At 48.1% G+C, this 16,938-nt stretch overlaps 1 protein-coding gene across 2 annotated transcripts in view; it reads right to left on the bottom strand.

Annotated features, from left to right (window-relative positions):
• The window catches only part of EDA (ectodysplasin A), a 1,522,411-nt gene that overhangs the window by 425,851 nt on the left and 1,079,622 nt on the right, over window positions 1–16,938 (bottom strand). For both annotated transcript variants that reach the window (XM_086918330.1, XM_086918332.1), the window contains exon 5: window positions 1,409–1,440. In XM_086918330.1, the coding sequence (XP_086774456.1) occupies window positions 1,409–1,440 (32 nt within the window). The remainder of the gene's footprint in view (window positions 1–1,408; window positions 1,441–16,938) is intronic.

Raw genomic sequence — 16,938 nt, 5'->3', positions numbered from 1 at the left:
AATCAAAATAGTTAAAACATTATTCTGTGAGAGGTTTAACATTAGGTCAGCTTCTGAAGAAATCGCACAGAAAGAAATAAGTGAAAAGCAAATAGACCGACTGACATCGAATCTGTTTCTAAAGAAGTAAGCCTAAGGACTAGGTGTTATATCAATAAACAGACTATCACCGACTTTGCTCAGTAAAAAGCCCAAAACAGAATTGGCTCTTCTCCAAAATACAGTACTTTTATAAGGTTGCAGAGTACAGAAGCCACACCATTGACACAGTATGACTTCACAGGCAATATTGCAAACGCACAGTCGGTCAATATTCTGGTACACACAATACTTTTAGAGACATCTATTTCCAAATACATTCTATTGCACAAGCTATGTATAACTAATTAATGGAACAAACTAATATTTTATGTAACATTAAATACAATGACTTGTTCAACTAATGAATGGCATTCAAAGAGTGTCAGAAGGAAACATTAAAAAGTCACACAATAAAGGAACATCCTTAACATTGCTTTTTTGACAAAACATAAATATGTCAATATAGATCCTACAGAATGAGTCTTCTTTTCAGTGACTTTCCTGAAACTGAAAAACACACAAGCATACAAAGAGAGGGAAAGGCTTGTGCTCATTAAATAAAATAAAATCTGTCAATACCAGCCAACTGAGGCCTAGCCATCCTAACTAAACCATCTCTAAATTAGGCATTCTTTTTAATTAGTATACATTCACCTACACCAGATTGGCACTTTGGGACCCAATAAGTTGGTCTACAGGGTGCTTTTTACAGAAGTTTGGCAAGGAATGCGTGACAAAGATAATTTGCCAGCTCTTCAGGATCAAGGTTGGGTTTCTAAAGTAAAGGAATAATTTGGCAATAGGGTAGTGGTAAGAAGGTAGGTGTTGATAATGTTCAAATAAGGGAGTGGATACAGATTGAAGAAGAGGTTAAAGGAAGAGGAGAGGCTGTCATTGTCATAGATGATGTCATTGGAGTAGATGATGTTGATCAGATCAGTAGTAGAGAGAGGTCAGAAGGAGCTCTAAAGATGGGAGATCTGGAGGTGGTGGGAAGGGCTTTGGCTATTTAGACTGTCGAGAGAGCATTGTTGTTATTGATGGTTTAGCTCTAATTAGAGATACATTTGTTTATATGCAATACTTTTTGTCACAATGATTAAAGACGAGGAGAGGTAATGATTTAAGCTGAATTTGATTGCTTTAGATAAAGGGACCTTGTGATTGCTTTTTGATTTAATCACTATTATAGAAGGATGAGCTTTAAATGCTCGGACAAGTTAAAAGGGCCGCATTGGAAAACAACTTTAATGAATCAATGCAAACACTGAAAGACTGCCTCGTCTCCCAAACAGAATATTGTTTTTTTCCAGTGTCAGTAACTTACCTGCATCACTCTAGCAGCGACTTTATCTGCACCTGCAACATATGAAAGAATAATGTAAGAACACCTGTACCATTAAAGTTTAAACAGTGTCTAGCAGCAATGCTTGCAGAAAAACAATCATCTTTTAGGCGTAAATTACGTTTTCAGTATGTCACAGTATGTAACCTAGGAGATAAGGCATGTTTGCTACCAGTAAGTAACCGGTAAGCAGCTGAGGAGTATGCATGTACAGGCATTGTATCTCCATCACAGTTGTCTTTTCTTCTTGACAGCATTGTGTTTTCTATAGTCTCCTTATTTTCTGCCCTACATGCTAAAGAGAGCCTTACTTTAGAATTTCTCTTCATATTTTATGTGTTTATTGTCTCTTCCTCTGTCATTTAGTTATCTTTTCATTATTCATGGTATTACTACCCTGTGTGCTCCTTCTGGCCCTTTTGCTTCATTCATCACAGTCTCAGTTGTTAGGACCGTGTCCACCTATTTTCCACAGTCTTGTTATCTTCTTTTTGTCCTTATTGCAGGCTCGCTTTCTCTCTGTGATTCGCGGAGTTCTTCTGCCTGTTTGCCTTATGTGGAGGCTATTTTTCATGTTGTCCCCAGTTCTAGTCACTCTCTTCTTGACCATGCTAATTCAAGTAAGATAGACCATTCTCTCTGTTTGCTATGATTCCTCACTGTGTTTCACCATTTATCACAGACTTTCTGCCTATGTTCCTCCATTCTGTATTCTCTTGCTTGTTTGCTCTCTCTTGTTCTCTTCCTCCCTCATCTGCTCTTTTGTAGTATATATGTATATCTGTCTCCTACAAGGGCGTAACGGAATCTAATGGGTTGAAAGATAGCAATGGATGCCACCCGGACAGGTGACGAGAATAACAAGACTAGAGAAGACAGACATAGATAGAACAGGGAAGTGGGGGGCCGTGGCCGGGCGCCAACGAAGATGGCCGCCTAGTCGCCGAGCTCCGCCGGGACGACTGATGTCCCCACAAAATCCGCTATCCTGATCCTTGCTGGGGCGCCCGAAACCTAGCGCACCAGCCCCCTCAGGTGTAGCGCTGCCGTTCTAGGCTTGGAGCGGAGTCCGAGCTCCGAGCAGGGCCGGAACGCCGCCGCATCGATCCCAGCAGCTGGACCCGAGAGCGCCTTGGAGCCCGGGGGCCGGCGCCACCAAAATTGAGGCCCCGGCTTGCAGCCTACCTCGCGGCCGCCGGAAGCAGACCAGCCTTTCGCATCCCGGAGGAGGGCGGCTCCGGGCTGGGCGGATGTGGTTCCCTGTGCCTGCGGGGACGAAGTGGCGAAAGGCCCGGGCTGTTGAGCGGGCACAGACCTTCGGCGTGGCCGGCGAACCGAGCGCCAGGAGATCGAGGTTCCCTCTGCAAACCCCCTTCACTCACGGACAGCGCCCATGCTGAGGTGAGCACCCGGGCTGCTGTAGGAGCGGGCCGCGGCCCCCTGAACACCGAGCGGGGGGGCCGGTAACTTGGACCCTAACGGCCGACCTGTGAGCATCACTGAGGGACGTCGGGGGCGCACTGCGACTCGCAGCGGTGCAGGGCCTGCTCCGGGGATCGACGGCACAGGCCCGGCCGGCGAGTGGATCGCCTACCTGCCCAGGGAGCCCTCCACATCGAGTGACTGCTCGCCCCCCGGCCTGATCCAACTCGCTGCGCAGGAGGGTGTGGGACCTATCGGCCACAGGCCAGTGTTGTGGGGACCGCGGGATTTGGCGCCAACATCAACGATGAGGCCTAAGTCGGGACTACCGACCCAAACGAACAAACTTGACAAATATGCGGTGGCGACTGGCCCTGCACAGTCCGGAGCGCAGGGAGGGGGCACCACGGGCGCGGCGGAGCCCTCACTGACCTCAATAATGGCCGCCATACAAACACTGGGCACCACGCTAGAGTCGAAAATGGACAAAATCACGATTGAGGTAAACCTGCTGCGCACTGACCTCGGTAAGACCACCGATAGGTCCAAGACTAATGAGGCGGACATCGGGGAACTCTGGGCCTCCTCGAAACAACTGGAAGGGCGGGTAAATGAACTTGTCCACCAACACCGCCTCATGGCCATGCGGCTTGAGGACCAGGAAGGGAGGGCCAGACGGAGCAACATACGTGTCGTAGGTGTGCCGGAGGATTCGGAGGCGCACAGTACGGAGCTGTTTCTAGAGGACCTGATCCTCAACCACCTGCGGCCCAAGAGACTCTCCAAGTTCTTCACTATTGAGCGGGCACATCGGGCCCTGGTCCCCAAGCCTAAGCCTGGTGTCCCACCGCGAACAATAATCGCCAAGGTCCTAAACTACCGGGACCGTGATGCCATCCTCCAAGCCGCCAGATAACAGGGAGACCTGCAGTACGAGGGAACTACTGTCCGGTTCTTTCCAGACTTTACAATGCAGGTTCAACAAGATCGACGCTCCTACACGGGGGTGAAAGCGGCACTTCGGGAACGTGGTATCAAGTACATGATGTTTTACCCTGCGAAACTCAAGGTTATATCGGGGGGCAAATCACGATTATTCACCTCACCGGAGGCGGTCAGGAATGGCTCGACGGGCTGGCGCCGGAAGCGCCGGCAACACAGAACCGCGGCAACTGGAGGGAACCAGGAGCACCATCCCCAGGGTCGGCGGCGGAGAATTCAGCAGAGGCCGAACGGAGTCAGCGGTCATGGCGTTCCAGATCTAAAGTCCCCGTTGGGACTCCCCTCACGACGATACAACACGGTGAGGTCTTGCCCTGCGGAATCATGCTGCGTTGAATGGAACTGCACGAGCGCCCACAGTGGTAAGACTTTAGGCTCCTAAGGTGGGAAGCGGTCGCAGTCCTCCATGACTATTGTACTCTTGACCAGATCCATGCAAGGCAGTAAACCTGAGGGACTTATACTTTCGGGGACACGGGCATGGCGGCTGGAGTTGGGTCTGGCACACGTGCTCACTAACAGAGTTTTCCTCGGGGGGAAGCAGTTTGTTCTCTCCGGGGTGGGGTTGGGCGACAGGCGCTCTGCTAATTGGGGTTGTGGGTAGTTCGAAACCTACGGAGCAGGGAGCAGGGTGGGGGGGGGGTTGTTCAAAAGGTGGGAGTTTCCGTGGGGTGGGATGGGGACCGTGGGCCACAGGTTCATGAATGTGTTAATGTTTGCATTCAACATGACTGCTGGGGGGGGTAATTGGGGGGGGAGGGGAGTTGGGAAGGTTGTACGGTCAAGTGTAGCTCTCACAGTAAGTCTCGACCTATGCACCAGACCACGGACACCAGTTCCTCCACAAGGCAACGGTTATGGCTAATAGGTGGGAAAAAAGTCTCAAAGTCCTAAGCTGGAACGTTAATGGGCTAGGGGACAGACTCAAACGTACCATAGTCCTACAGTTCATCAGGAGGTATCAGCCGGACGCAGTATTATTGCAGGAAACGCACCTCTTGGGGAACACGTGTCAGGCCCTCAACAGGTGTGGATATACCCTTGCAGTTCATTCAGGCTTCACTTCGGGCTCCAAGGGAGTGGGGATACTGCTGCGTCGTTCACTACCGATCCACATAGACCACACTGAGTCAGACCCACTGGGCCGCTTTGCGGTGTTATCAGGCAGATGGGAAGGCCGCTGCCTAAACCTGCTCTCAGTCTACATCCCACCGGGCCTCCTAACCCTAGCGTATGCTGACCTAGGTACCATGCTACTCTCCCTCCCTGACGGGCATTTGATACTGGGGGGTGACTATAACGCGGTAATATCCGGCGCCCTAGACAGGCATCCCCCCAAGGACACACCACATGGGCAGACATGGCTGGCTAACTTTCTAGACGCCTTTGGGCTCACCGACGTCTGGAGACTGCTCCACCCGACAGTCAGCCAATTCACTTTCTTCTCCGGCCCACATTGCACATTCTCCCGCCTCGACTACATCCTCACCCTACTGCACCACAACATGACGGTACATGAAGCCACCCATCTAGCGCGAGGCATATCTGACCACTCACCACTTTTCACGCATTTAACCTTTGGGGCTCGACGGGAGGGTTGCATTACACCAATTAGCGCCTGGCACCTGAAGACCGGGGAGACTAGGAAGGCACTCACCAAACCCATCACCCACTACTTCAATAATAATGTAGGGTCCGTGGACTCCCCAGTCACTCTATGGGAGGCCTTTAAAACGGTACTCAGGGGGGAAGCGCTGTCGACTATAGCAAGTAGGCGGAAAGAAAGAGAAAGACAAGTCACCACAGTTGAAGCAGATCTGGCATTCCTGGAGAAGGAGGCCAGCGACACTGGGACACCTGAAGCACTTCATAGGCTGAGGCTCAAAACGTCTGAATACAGGGAACTGGTCACGCAGGAAGCTCAGACGGTAACCAGATACAAGATGGGACGGATATACGATCAGGGGGACAAAGCCGGGAAATTAATAGCCTGGCTCGAAAAGAAGCAGCAGGCCAACAGAGTGGTCCCGGAACGCCTCACGGCCTCCGGGACCGTGGTAACGGAACCCCGGGAAATAGTGGCGGAGTTCGCACGCCACTACCAGCAGGTATATAGTCGGGAATCTGATCGTCCAGAGGAGGACTCAGTGGCCCTCTTGACGGACATCCGTATGCCCTGCCTGTCCGATGAAGACAGAGAAGCCCTTGAACGCCCGCTTGAAGCATCCGAGCTACAGCGTGCAATTGTTGACCTCCGCCCGGGAAAAGCCTTAGGACCTAACGGCCTCCCAATAGAGCTCTACAAATTGCAGCCAGAAACCCTTAGCAAACACTTAAAGCCCATGTTCGAGGAAAGTAGGCAGAAGGGAATCTTGCCACGAGACCAGCGTCCAGCGACGATAGTGGCGATACCAAAGGAGGGAAAGCGCAGAGAGTCCTGTTCCTCTTAAAGGCCGATATCGCTGCTCAACGCGGAGCCCAAAATCCTGGCCAAGACGCTTGCAAATAGACTCCAACAAGTCCTGTCCACCCTGGTCCATCCGGACCAATCAGGATTTATGCCCCGCCGTAACACGGCGCTAAACATTCGCCGCCTTAACGGGGTACTTGGACAGCGGCACAGGCTGCAGGAGGACGCAGTGGAGGTCTCCCTTGACGCCACCATGGCTTTTGACACCCTAGAATGGCCCTACATGATTGCTGTGCTCCGCAAACTGGGCTTTGGACCACACTTCATATCTTGGGTGTGCCTCCTGTACACTGAGCCATTGGCCCAGGTGGTGGTGAACGGGAAAGCATCGGAAGTCTTCACCCTTGAAAGAGGGACCAGACAGGGCTGTCCCCTCTCTCCCCTCCTCTTCGCGCTCTCCCTTGAGCCCCTCGCGGCCTGGATACGTCAGGATGTCTACCTTAAAGGTATAGCCTGGACTGAAGGATGGGAGGACAAAATCTCCCTCTACGCCAACGACATCCTTCTGTACCTGTCTAGACCTCGTAGATTTATCATGGCGGCGCTCGACATCCTCACGAGTTTCGGGCGGAACTCCGGGTTTCGGATTAATTGGAGTAAATCCCTCCTCTATGTTCTGCATGGCGAACCCCCGAGGCTCCCCGCCACCTGCCCTCTAGCACTAGCCACAGACGGCTTCCAGTATCTGGGTGTCTTCGTCTCCACAGACAAGACGATGCGGTACAAACGCAATCTACTCCCACCCCTCAAGCGGCTCCAGCGAGATGCTAAATCCTGGCAGAAACTCCCCTTGTCCCTCTTGGGCCGCGCAGCCCTCTTTAAGATGGTGGCGCTACCGAGGTTTTTATACGCGCTGCAGAATTATCCTGACCTCGTACCCAACTCATACTTCACGGCAGTAGAAGCGGCGCAGCGGTACCTGCTATGGGCAGGGGTGCCCAGAATCGCACTGCACAAACTTACTCTGGGGTGGTACGACGGTGGGATTGTCCTCCCTGACATCCGTAAATATTATTGGGCAGCACATCTATCGGCGATTAACCAGGGGACATACAGTGACGGGGGACCCCGGGTACGGTATGGATAGATGGCTCCTTCCTGGGGGGAACTACGAGGTTGCACTTTACTCCAAGCCGGGTAGACTCCAACTCACAGGCCCGACCCAACACTCATCACACAAATATGGCACATTGCACAGAAACGACTAGGCTGGTCAGATACCCTCACCATGTCGACGCCTCTGTGGGCCTCTGAAAAACTCGGTTCTCTGAGACGCACTAAGGGGTTCCGCAGCTGGGACCTGATAGGCATCTCACAAATTAGGGATCTTTGGGGGCCAAATGGAGTACACGAGTTCGCACACCTGCAGGCGACATACGACCTAGCACACACTGAATATTTCCGGTACCTACAGGTGCGACACTCCCTACTAGCTAACATTCCACCGGACACTATCATACCTCAGGCCTCACCACTAGAGGACAGGCTGCTCGACGGGCATATCCCAGAACATTTTCATAATCAGAAGGGGGAAAGGATCACTGGTCCTGCTTAAACCTTGGGCTCACAAGTCAAGGACCTGGTATCTCCCAAACATATATGACTCTCATACACGTGTATATTGATAGTGATAGTCTCTCTTTTGCGGTATATACTGTGTCCCCGCTTTTCTACACGTGAGTGCGTAATCATTGAGTCATTTTTTGTCTTGTGCACCCTCCACCAGGAGGTTTGCCTTCAGGTTTAAGGCAGTAGTGATCGTGGAAAGTGGGGGGTGGTGGTGTGATAATTAAAAATCCGGACGGCCAGACAAAAAACAATTTAATAGGTCTGGGTTCGGACTAAAACTAAAAATTACGGATGCACTTTGCGAATTGGTGAGGGATTCTAGTGCATTATATAGAATGTTGTTAAAAAGAGGTCAACATGTTTCAGCCTTTGGTAGTCAAGAGATCTATAGGCTTTCGTCAGGACCAATGGGGGTTAGTGAATGGTGAGAAAACTGTGAGAAGAATAAAGGGTTATTGACCTGATTCTTCGTGACTTTAAGGTTTCATTGTACCTGCAAAAATAGAAAACACGCACACAGACAACGACAAACAGGGAGATAGGGTATGGAGAAACATATAATTATGTACAATAGTACCTTAGTTTTTTTGTAAGGAACTAGAAAATGGCAATACTTCCCGTCATACTCATTTCGGGCGTCAACTCTTCCATTCTCATGCTTCGGTTCGACTTATACTGAAGTGCCCATAGTTCTGACAATAATACTGTAGTGAGGTGCCCATAGTTCTGACAATATCACTGTGCGTGATCTATAGTGGAATATGCTAAATAGTGTGGTCGTTTTGTGTTTTTAGGGGCACTGCAGACATTCAGAATATTCAGAGTGTGTGGTTTTCAGGAATATGAGCATGCTTATAGTGCCAGAGAAGTTCGCCACGAGTCGCTAGTTTAACGTGGCTGCATTCGTGCTCTATACGCTGCGCGCGCTCTTAAAAAAGCGTACCTTGTCTTTTTTGGAAAATTGCTCCCTCGGGGATTTGGGCTTATCGAGAGAGGCCTTACTAAAGAGGTATTAAAAAGGAGTTATCGAGTGCGCTTTTTTACTTACGGTTTTCCGTATGTTGAATACGCCTAGATTTACCCAATACCTTAGTGCCTTCTTACTCGGTCCTGGCAGCATGTGCTGACTCTGCCTGTCCTCACCCGGAACTACAGCGTGATGCTGTTCCGGGTTAATTTTTACTCCATGGCGGTGGAAATGGAAGAAATACTTCAACACGTAGTGTAGAAGGTTTCTTTTGGATTACACTCACCATTCTTTTAATAAAAAGCAATTCATAAAAGACGAAATGGGGTTATTTATGTATATAAAGAAAACATTGTTATTTTGTTTTCAATTGTCTGATCTAATGAGAGGGGCTAGAATATGCGCATAAATTGTTGCGCTTTAGAGAGAATGCGGAGGTTTTATTTTGTGGGTCGTGTTGAACTACAGTTATGGGCTTGGTTTCTGGGATCACTAGTATAGTGCATATTTGGTGATCACTAAAGATGAACAGAGATAATAGGCCGTTGGGGTACCTTATTTTAGGCAGATAGTCGGGAGTCGAAGTCTCAGATCATCTGTTGAGAGATAACCATGGAACAGAGTCGTTCAGGCCTAGGGTATCTGTTTTTAACCTATGGACCCAACGTTGTTCCTTCTCGAACAGTATGTTTTCTGCGTTTCTGTCGATTGTCTCAAGGCTTTCCAGGATCACCCAATGGAGGTCATTGGCAGTGTGTTGTTTTTCTTTATAGTGTGATGACATCTTTGTTGTGCTTTTCTGACAGTTAACATTACTCCTGTGTTCACCGAGTCTTTGTTTTGCCTTACGGCATGTCATCCCAATATATCTCATATTGCAAGGGCATGTAATCATATACACCACGTGACTAGTATTGCAGTTGGTGTGTTTTTTCAATTTCCATAACAGGTTTGGAAGTAATTGCAATTCTTTTGTTGGTTTTGTGGTGGCACAGGCTACGCAGGAACCACAAGGGTAGTGTCCAGTAATTGGAGGATTGTTCCATAAGCCTGGTTGTTGTTTCTTTTTTCTCGGTGGAGGTCTGGTATGGACCAGTAGATCCTTGATATTAGTACTCCTTTTATTCGCAAATCTTGGTTTTGGCCAAGTCAGGGTGTTTGATGTTATAATCTTCCAGTTGCGGTTGATTATTTTCTTCACCTGATTTGTTATTGGGCTATAGGTTGTTACACACGTAGTCCTGTCTTCATTCTGTTTTGGGTGACTTTCGAGGAGGGATTCCCTCGGTTGGTTTCTGGCTCGTTTTGCACAGGAGTTTATTATCCTTTTTGGGTAGTCTCTGGCTGTTAGTTTTTTCACAGAGATCTGTTGCTTGAGCTTTATAGTCTTTTATGGAGCTGCAATTTCTTCTTAGCCGTAAAAACTGGCTGTACGGAAGGTTTTCTCTTAACGGGCGGGGGTGAAAACTGTTGAAGGATAGTAGACTGTTTTTTGCATTGGAAAAAATTTTCCATAAGGGCCAATCTACAACATTCTAATCTATACTTGAGACCACTGGTCCAAACCACTCCTACTTACCTAAAAGACACACGAGACTTGATCAATATGTTACAAAACTTCGAGTACTCGGAGAGCAGTATGCTCCTAGTAGGATTGGACGTCGAAAGTCTATATACAAGCCTTCCACAACAGAAAACTTTAGAGACTCTCGAAACCATATTGTTCAATATTGACTGGCCCCACCGGACCCCAAGACATTTTGTATTAGAATGTTGTAGATTGGCCCTTATGGAAAAAAAATTCCAATACAAAAACACCCTCTACCTCCAGCAACATGGAACATCTATGGGCAGCACCTTTGCGCCTAGCGTAGCGGGTCTGTACGTGAGCACCTTTGAACAGACCTACGTACACAACGCACACAACCCCTTCTTTCGTCATATACTCTTCTGGAAGAGATATATTGACGATATTTTCCTAATCTGGAGAGGGGACAATACGTCACTAACAGATTTCCATAGGTGGCTGAACAATCAGGATGAATGCCTAAAGTTCACATTCACATCCAATGCACAGAGTCTTGACTTCTTGGACATCACCATTTTTGCCAAGGAAAACAGCTTACAAACAAGAACGTTTTTCAAGTCCACTGCAAAAAACAGTCTATCCTTCAACAGTTTTCACCCCCGCCCGTTAAGAGAAAACCTTCCGTACAGCCAGTTTTTACGGCTAAGAAGAAATTGCAGCTCCATAAAAGACTATAAAGCTCAAGCAACAGATCTCTGTGAAAAACTAACAGCCAGAGACTACCCAAAAAGGATAATAAACTCCTGTGCAAAACGAGCCAGAAACCAACCGAGGGAATCCCTCCTCGAAAGTCACCCAAAACAGACTGAAGACAGGACTACGTGTGTAACAACCTATAGCCCAATAACAAATCAGGTGAAGAAAATAATCAACCGCAACTGGAAGATTATAACATCAAACACCCTGACTTGGCCAAAACCAAGATTTGCGAATAAAAGGAGTACTAATATCAAGGATCTACTGGTCCATACCAGACCTCCACCGAGAAAAAAGAAACAACAACCAGGCTTATGGAACAATCCTCCAATTACTGGACACTACCCTTGTGGTTCCTGCGTAGCCTGTGCCACCACAAAACCAACAAAAGAATTGCAATTACTTCCAAACCTGTTATGGAAATTGAAAAAACACACCAACTGCAATACTAGTCACGTGGTGTATATGATTACATGCCCTTGCAATATGAGATATATTGGGATGACATGCCGTAAGGCAAAACAAAGACTCGGTGAACACAGGAGTAATGTTAACTGTCAGAAAAGCACAACAAAGATGTCATCACACTATAAAGAAAAACAACACACTGCCAATGACCTCCATTGGGTGATCCTGGAAAGCCTTGAGACAATCGACAGAAACGCAGAAAACATACTGTTCGAGAAGGAACAACGTTGGGTCCATAGGTTAAAAACAGATACCCTAGGCCTGAACGACTCTGTTCCATGGTTATCTCTCAACAGATGATCTGAGACTTCGACTCCCGACTATCTGCCTAAAATAAGGTACCCCAACGGCCTATTATCTCTGTTCATCTTTAGTGATCACCAAATATGCACTATACTAGTGATCCCAGAAACCAAGCCCATAACTGTAGTTCAACACGACCCACAAAATAAAACCTCCGCATTCTCTCTAAAGCGCAACAATTTATGCGCATATTCTAGCCCCTCTCATTAGATCAGACAATTGAAAACAAAATAACAATGTTTTCTTTATATACATAAATAACCCCATTTCGTCTTTTATGAAGTGCTTTTTATTAAAAGAATGGTGAGTGTAATCCAAAAGAAACCTTCTACACTACGTGTTGAAGTATTTCTTCCATTTCCACCGCCATGGAGTAAAAATCAACCCGGAACAGCATCACGCTGTAGTTCCGGGCGAGGACAGGCAGAGTCAGCACATGCTGCCAGGACCGAGTAAGAAGGCACTAAGGTATTGGGTAAATCTAGGCGTATTCAACATACGGAAAACCGTAAGTAAAAAAGCGCACTCGATAACTCCTTTTTAATACCTCTTTAGTAAGGCCTCTCTCGATCAGCCCAAATCCCCGAGGGAGCAATTTTCCAAAAAAGACAAGGTACGCTTTTTTAAGAGCGCGCGCAGCGTATAGAGCATGAATGCAGCCACGTTAAACTAGCGACTCGTGGCGAACTTCTCTGGCACTATAAGCATGCTCATATTCCTGAAAACCACACACTCGGAATATTCTGAATGTCTGCAGTGCCCCTAAAAACACAAAACGACCGCACTATTTAGCATATTCCACTATAGATCACGCACAGTGATATTGTCAGAACTATGGGCACCTCACTACAGTATTATTGTCAGAACTATGGGCACTTCAGTATAAGTCGAACCGAAGCATGAGAATGGAAGAGTTGACGCTCGAAATGAGTATGACGGGAAGTATTGCCATTTTCTAGTTCCTTACAAAAAAACTAAGGTACTATTGTACATAATTATATGTTTCTCCATACCCTATCTCCCTGTTTGTCGTTGTCTGTGTGCGTGTTTTCTATTTTTGCAGGTACAATGAAACCTTAAAGTCACGAAGAATCAGGTCAATAACCCTTTATTCTTCTCACAGTTTTCTCACCATTCACTAACCCCCATTGGTCCTGACGAAAGCCTATAGATCTCTTGACTACCAAAGGCTGAAACATGTTGACCTCTTTTTAACAACATTATATATAATGCACTAGAATCCCTCACCAATTCGCAAAGTGCATCCGTAATTTTTAGTTTTAGTCCGAACCCAGACCTATTAAATTGTTTTTTGTCTGGCCGTCCGGATTTTTAATTATCACACCACCACCCCCCACTTTCCACGATCACTACTGCCTTAAACCTGAAGGCAAACCTCCTGGTGGAGGGTGCACAAGACAAAAAATGACTCAATGATTACGCACGCACGTGTAGAAAAGCGGGGACACAGTATATACCGCAAAAGAGAGACTATCACTATCAATATACACGTGTATGAGAGTCATATATGTTTGGGAGATACCAGGTCCTTGACTTGTGAACCCAAGGTTTAAGCAGGACCAGTGATCCTTTCCCCCTTCTGATTATGAAAGTTACCTACGGAGACTGAAAGGATTCTCACTCTACCTCCCCCATCCCCATGATTATACATATCCCAGAACATGCCATCTCCCTCACATACAAAAAACTGATTAATAATCCCCCTGACACTCTCCTCCCCCTGAAAGAAAAATGGGTGGCAGACGGGCTGAAGATAGACGAGGAAGAATGGTCCTATGCTCTCACATCACCTAGAGAGGTGGCTATCTCGGCCCGATTACGGTTGGTCCAGCTGAACATCCTCCACAGAGTCTACTTCTCATGTACCAGGCTAGCAGCAATGGGGAGGGGAGGAGATGGGCACTGTAAAAGGGGCTGTGGAAGGGTAGGCACCTTCTTCCACATACTGTGGGAGTGTCCACAAGTTCAAAGATACTGGAGGCGGGTGGTACAATGTATGCAGGAAGTCTGGGAGGTAGAGATTCGTCTTGAGGCTAAGCGATGTCTCCTGAACATCTGGGAGCCCACGGACCTGTCTTCGAGAGGGAGGACCTGGGTCACCATGGGGCAGATGGTGGCAAAGAGAAATATTGCGAGACTATGGGGAGCCCCCAATCCACCTACTCTGCGGGACTGGCAAAGCGATATGGATTGGTGTATGCTACAAGAAAAAACTGTTTACACGACAAGAGGGTGCCCCCCAAATGAGGAGAAATCTGGTCCGGCTGGAACGACTTCAGGGGTCACATATGCGAGCCTCCCCATGTCCCACAAGCGGGCCCAGAAGACATTGACTGATCTGTTTTCCCTTGTGGTGCCGACCGGCCACAGTATACCAATGGTAAAGGCATCACTGGTGTTGTACCTGCCTTGAGACTGCTGTAGCTCACTGACCACCTTACTTCTTGACCTGTGCTATTGGGGTTGTTCTGATGTTGGGGATAGTTAACAAAAAACCCTGTTCTACTGCATTGCATCCTGCATTCCATCTCCTTTTGCTGGCTGGCGCTCTTAGAAATACACTGGTTTGTGCCACCGGGCCTCCGGGATGCCGGTACGAAGGCTGTGTTCCGTTAACAATGTCTCGTTCAACCAAATATACGATGCTGCCGGCCTCCGGGTTGTAGGCACTGGAAGCAGTGTACTGTAACAATATGCAATAAAGCAGTTTGAACACCAAAAAAAGAAGGGAAAAAAAAAAAAAAAGAACAGGGAAGTGACTGCACACACGGCTGCAGATTTATGTTTATACTTACTTTTTTCTTCAATTCTCTAATATATAAACAAGATTTTTCAATGCAATAGGTCTCGCATTTACACCAGTTTAAGCTATTGACATTGTAAATGACAATGCTTTTTATTTATGCTTTAAAAACGAAAACAAAAATAAAAGGCATTCTCATTTACATTGTCATTTACAATACCAATAACTTAAACTCTCGTATACCGAACACATAGGTATTCAATACATCTGCAGTGATAGTGATCTCACACCTATATCTGCAGTGATGGAGATCTCACACCTATATCTGCAGTGATGGTGATCTCACACCTTGTAACAGGGCGAGGCGGAGTACAACCGAGGAATGGTGGACTCCCGTAACTGACCCTGTCATGCCTCCTTCCTTACAGACTGACCCCTGGGATACAGGACTGGACGACGTGGATGAGGAACACGGCGCCTTTAATTGGGCGTTCTCGGAGGAGGACCCTGTGAGCCGCCGTGCCACTCTCCCGGGGGAGGAGCGTGGCTGTCCCAGGTACGGGAGCGTATGGCGGTGTGGGTGGGAAGAAAGCGTGCGTGTAAATAAGTGTACATAGACCCGTGTTCGTAATTCCTCGTCTTTCCCTACCTCTTGTGTCCATTACCCTCACCTTCTGTAACCCTCCCCACGTCACCGACTGAATAGCAGCACGTTATACACTGGTGCACTCCTCCCTTCCTCACTTCACACGGTCCCAAGGTGCATTTCTCCGAAGACTGTAGAACTAACGGTTCCCTCTTTGTTGGTCTTCCTTTGCATGGGCTCCGGAGCGACGAGACACCTCCTTGACCAGACCTTGGGGCCAAGACCGGAGGACCAAAGACCCAGAAGGAGACACCCCTGTTACCAAGACGGATCCCATTCAGTTTGCTAGGGAAAGACTTACGTTTAGGACCCGGAGAACTTTGAAACCTAACACAAAACGTGCGATACCAATAAAACCCTCTTTGCTTCCAAGACCTGTTGTCCATCCAGTCTCTGACTCGATACCGGGTTTGCCTAGTAGTCCTGTCCCAGAAACATTAATCAGAACTCCGGTTAACCCCTCACCCCTACACCCGTCCACATTGGTGTCAGAAGTGGGATCTACTCCCTCTGAGCAAGAGACGAATATGGAACAAATCATACAGACATTAGTCGAGGGTCAACAAAAACTGGAATGGGCGGTCAGCCAACAAATCAGTACAGCAGACGCGGATCGAGCCTTGTTCCGCAGCACTATGACGCAACAAATGGATAATTTGCAGAAAGTGGTTCAGACACCGGGGACCGCTGTCTCGGTGGATCGAAGACCGGCCGGACCACATCCAGCCGGAGTCTCATTACAGAAGTATGTAACTGGAGAAGACCCGGATGCCTTCCTGGTCAATTTCGAGAGGGCCGCACGGGCGTGTGGGTGGCCATAGGAAAAATGGCCCTTTTTCCTTGCGCCCTTGCTGACGGGCGAAGCACAGACTGCATACCAGGTTGCAAATCATGCGGGTACCTCCTCATATACAGCAATCAAGGAGGTGATCCTAGATCACCTCGGGATGGATCCCGAAGCCTATAGACTCAGGTTTCGGAAGGAGAAAGGGGTCACAGGGGAAAACCCCAAGACACTGTATTTACGTCTGAAAATGGCGGCAGAAAAATGGTTGCGTCCCGAAAGCAGGAGCAAGGAAGATGTCATGACAAGTATAGTACTTGAACAATTTATGGAAGCCCTCCCCTATGGGACCCAGAGATGGCTAAGACAGCACCCAGGACTGACCGCAGCTCAGGCTATAGAGATGGCGGCAAATTACTCTAGAGCAACTCCTAGATCTTTTCCATGGGAGACTGAAAGACCCACCAAGACACTGGTACCACCCCCTAAGACAGAGAAAAAGAAACCCATCTACGAACCCCTAAAGCCACGGCCATTCCGTCCGGATGTTACTCCAATGAGGGGACCCAAGTGCTTTGAATGCGGGGAGTGGGGCCATATCGCGAGGTTGTGCCCCAGAAAAAAAACGGTTGAGGAACCCATGGAAGTTGGGTATATACCCAAAGCTGTGATGTACTCCGCCGAAATGGGACCTTCTTATTATGTAAGGGTACTGGTGAACCACGCCCCTGTAAAGGCGCTTCTCGATTCAGGGTGCAGACAATCCGTCATACGGGAGAAATTGCTAGTTCCATCCCAAATAGGGCGGGAGGGCGAAGTACACATCCGGTGTG

The sequence above is a fragment of the Lissotriton vulgaris genome, chromosome 4_1 (genome assembly GCF_964263255.1).
Source record: "Lissotriton vulgaris chromosome 4_1, aLisVul1.2, whole genome shotgun sequence".
Classification (NCBI taxonomy): Eukaryota; Metazoa; Chordata; class Amphibia; order Caudata; family Salamandridae; genus Lissotriton; species Lissotriton vulgaris.
Note: the sequence above shows the minus strand (reverse complement) of the source record. Positions and strands in the feature narration are given on the sequence as shown.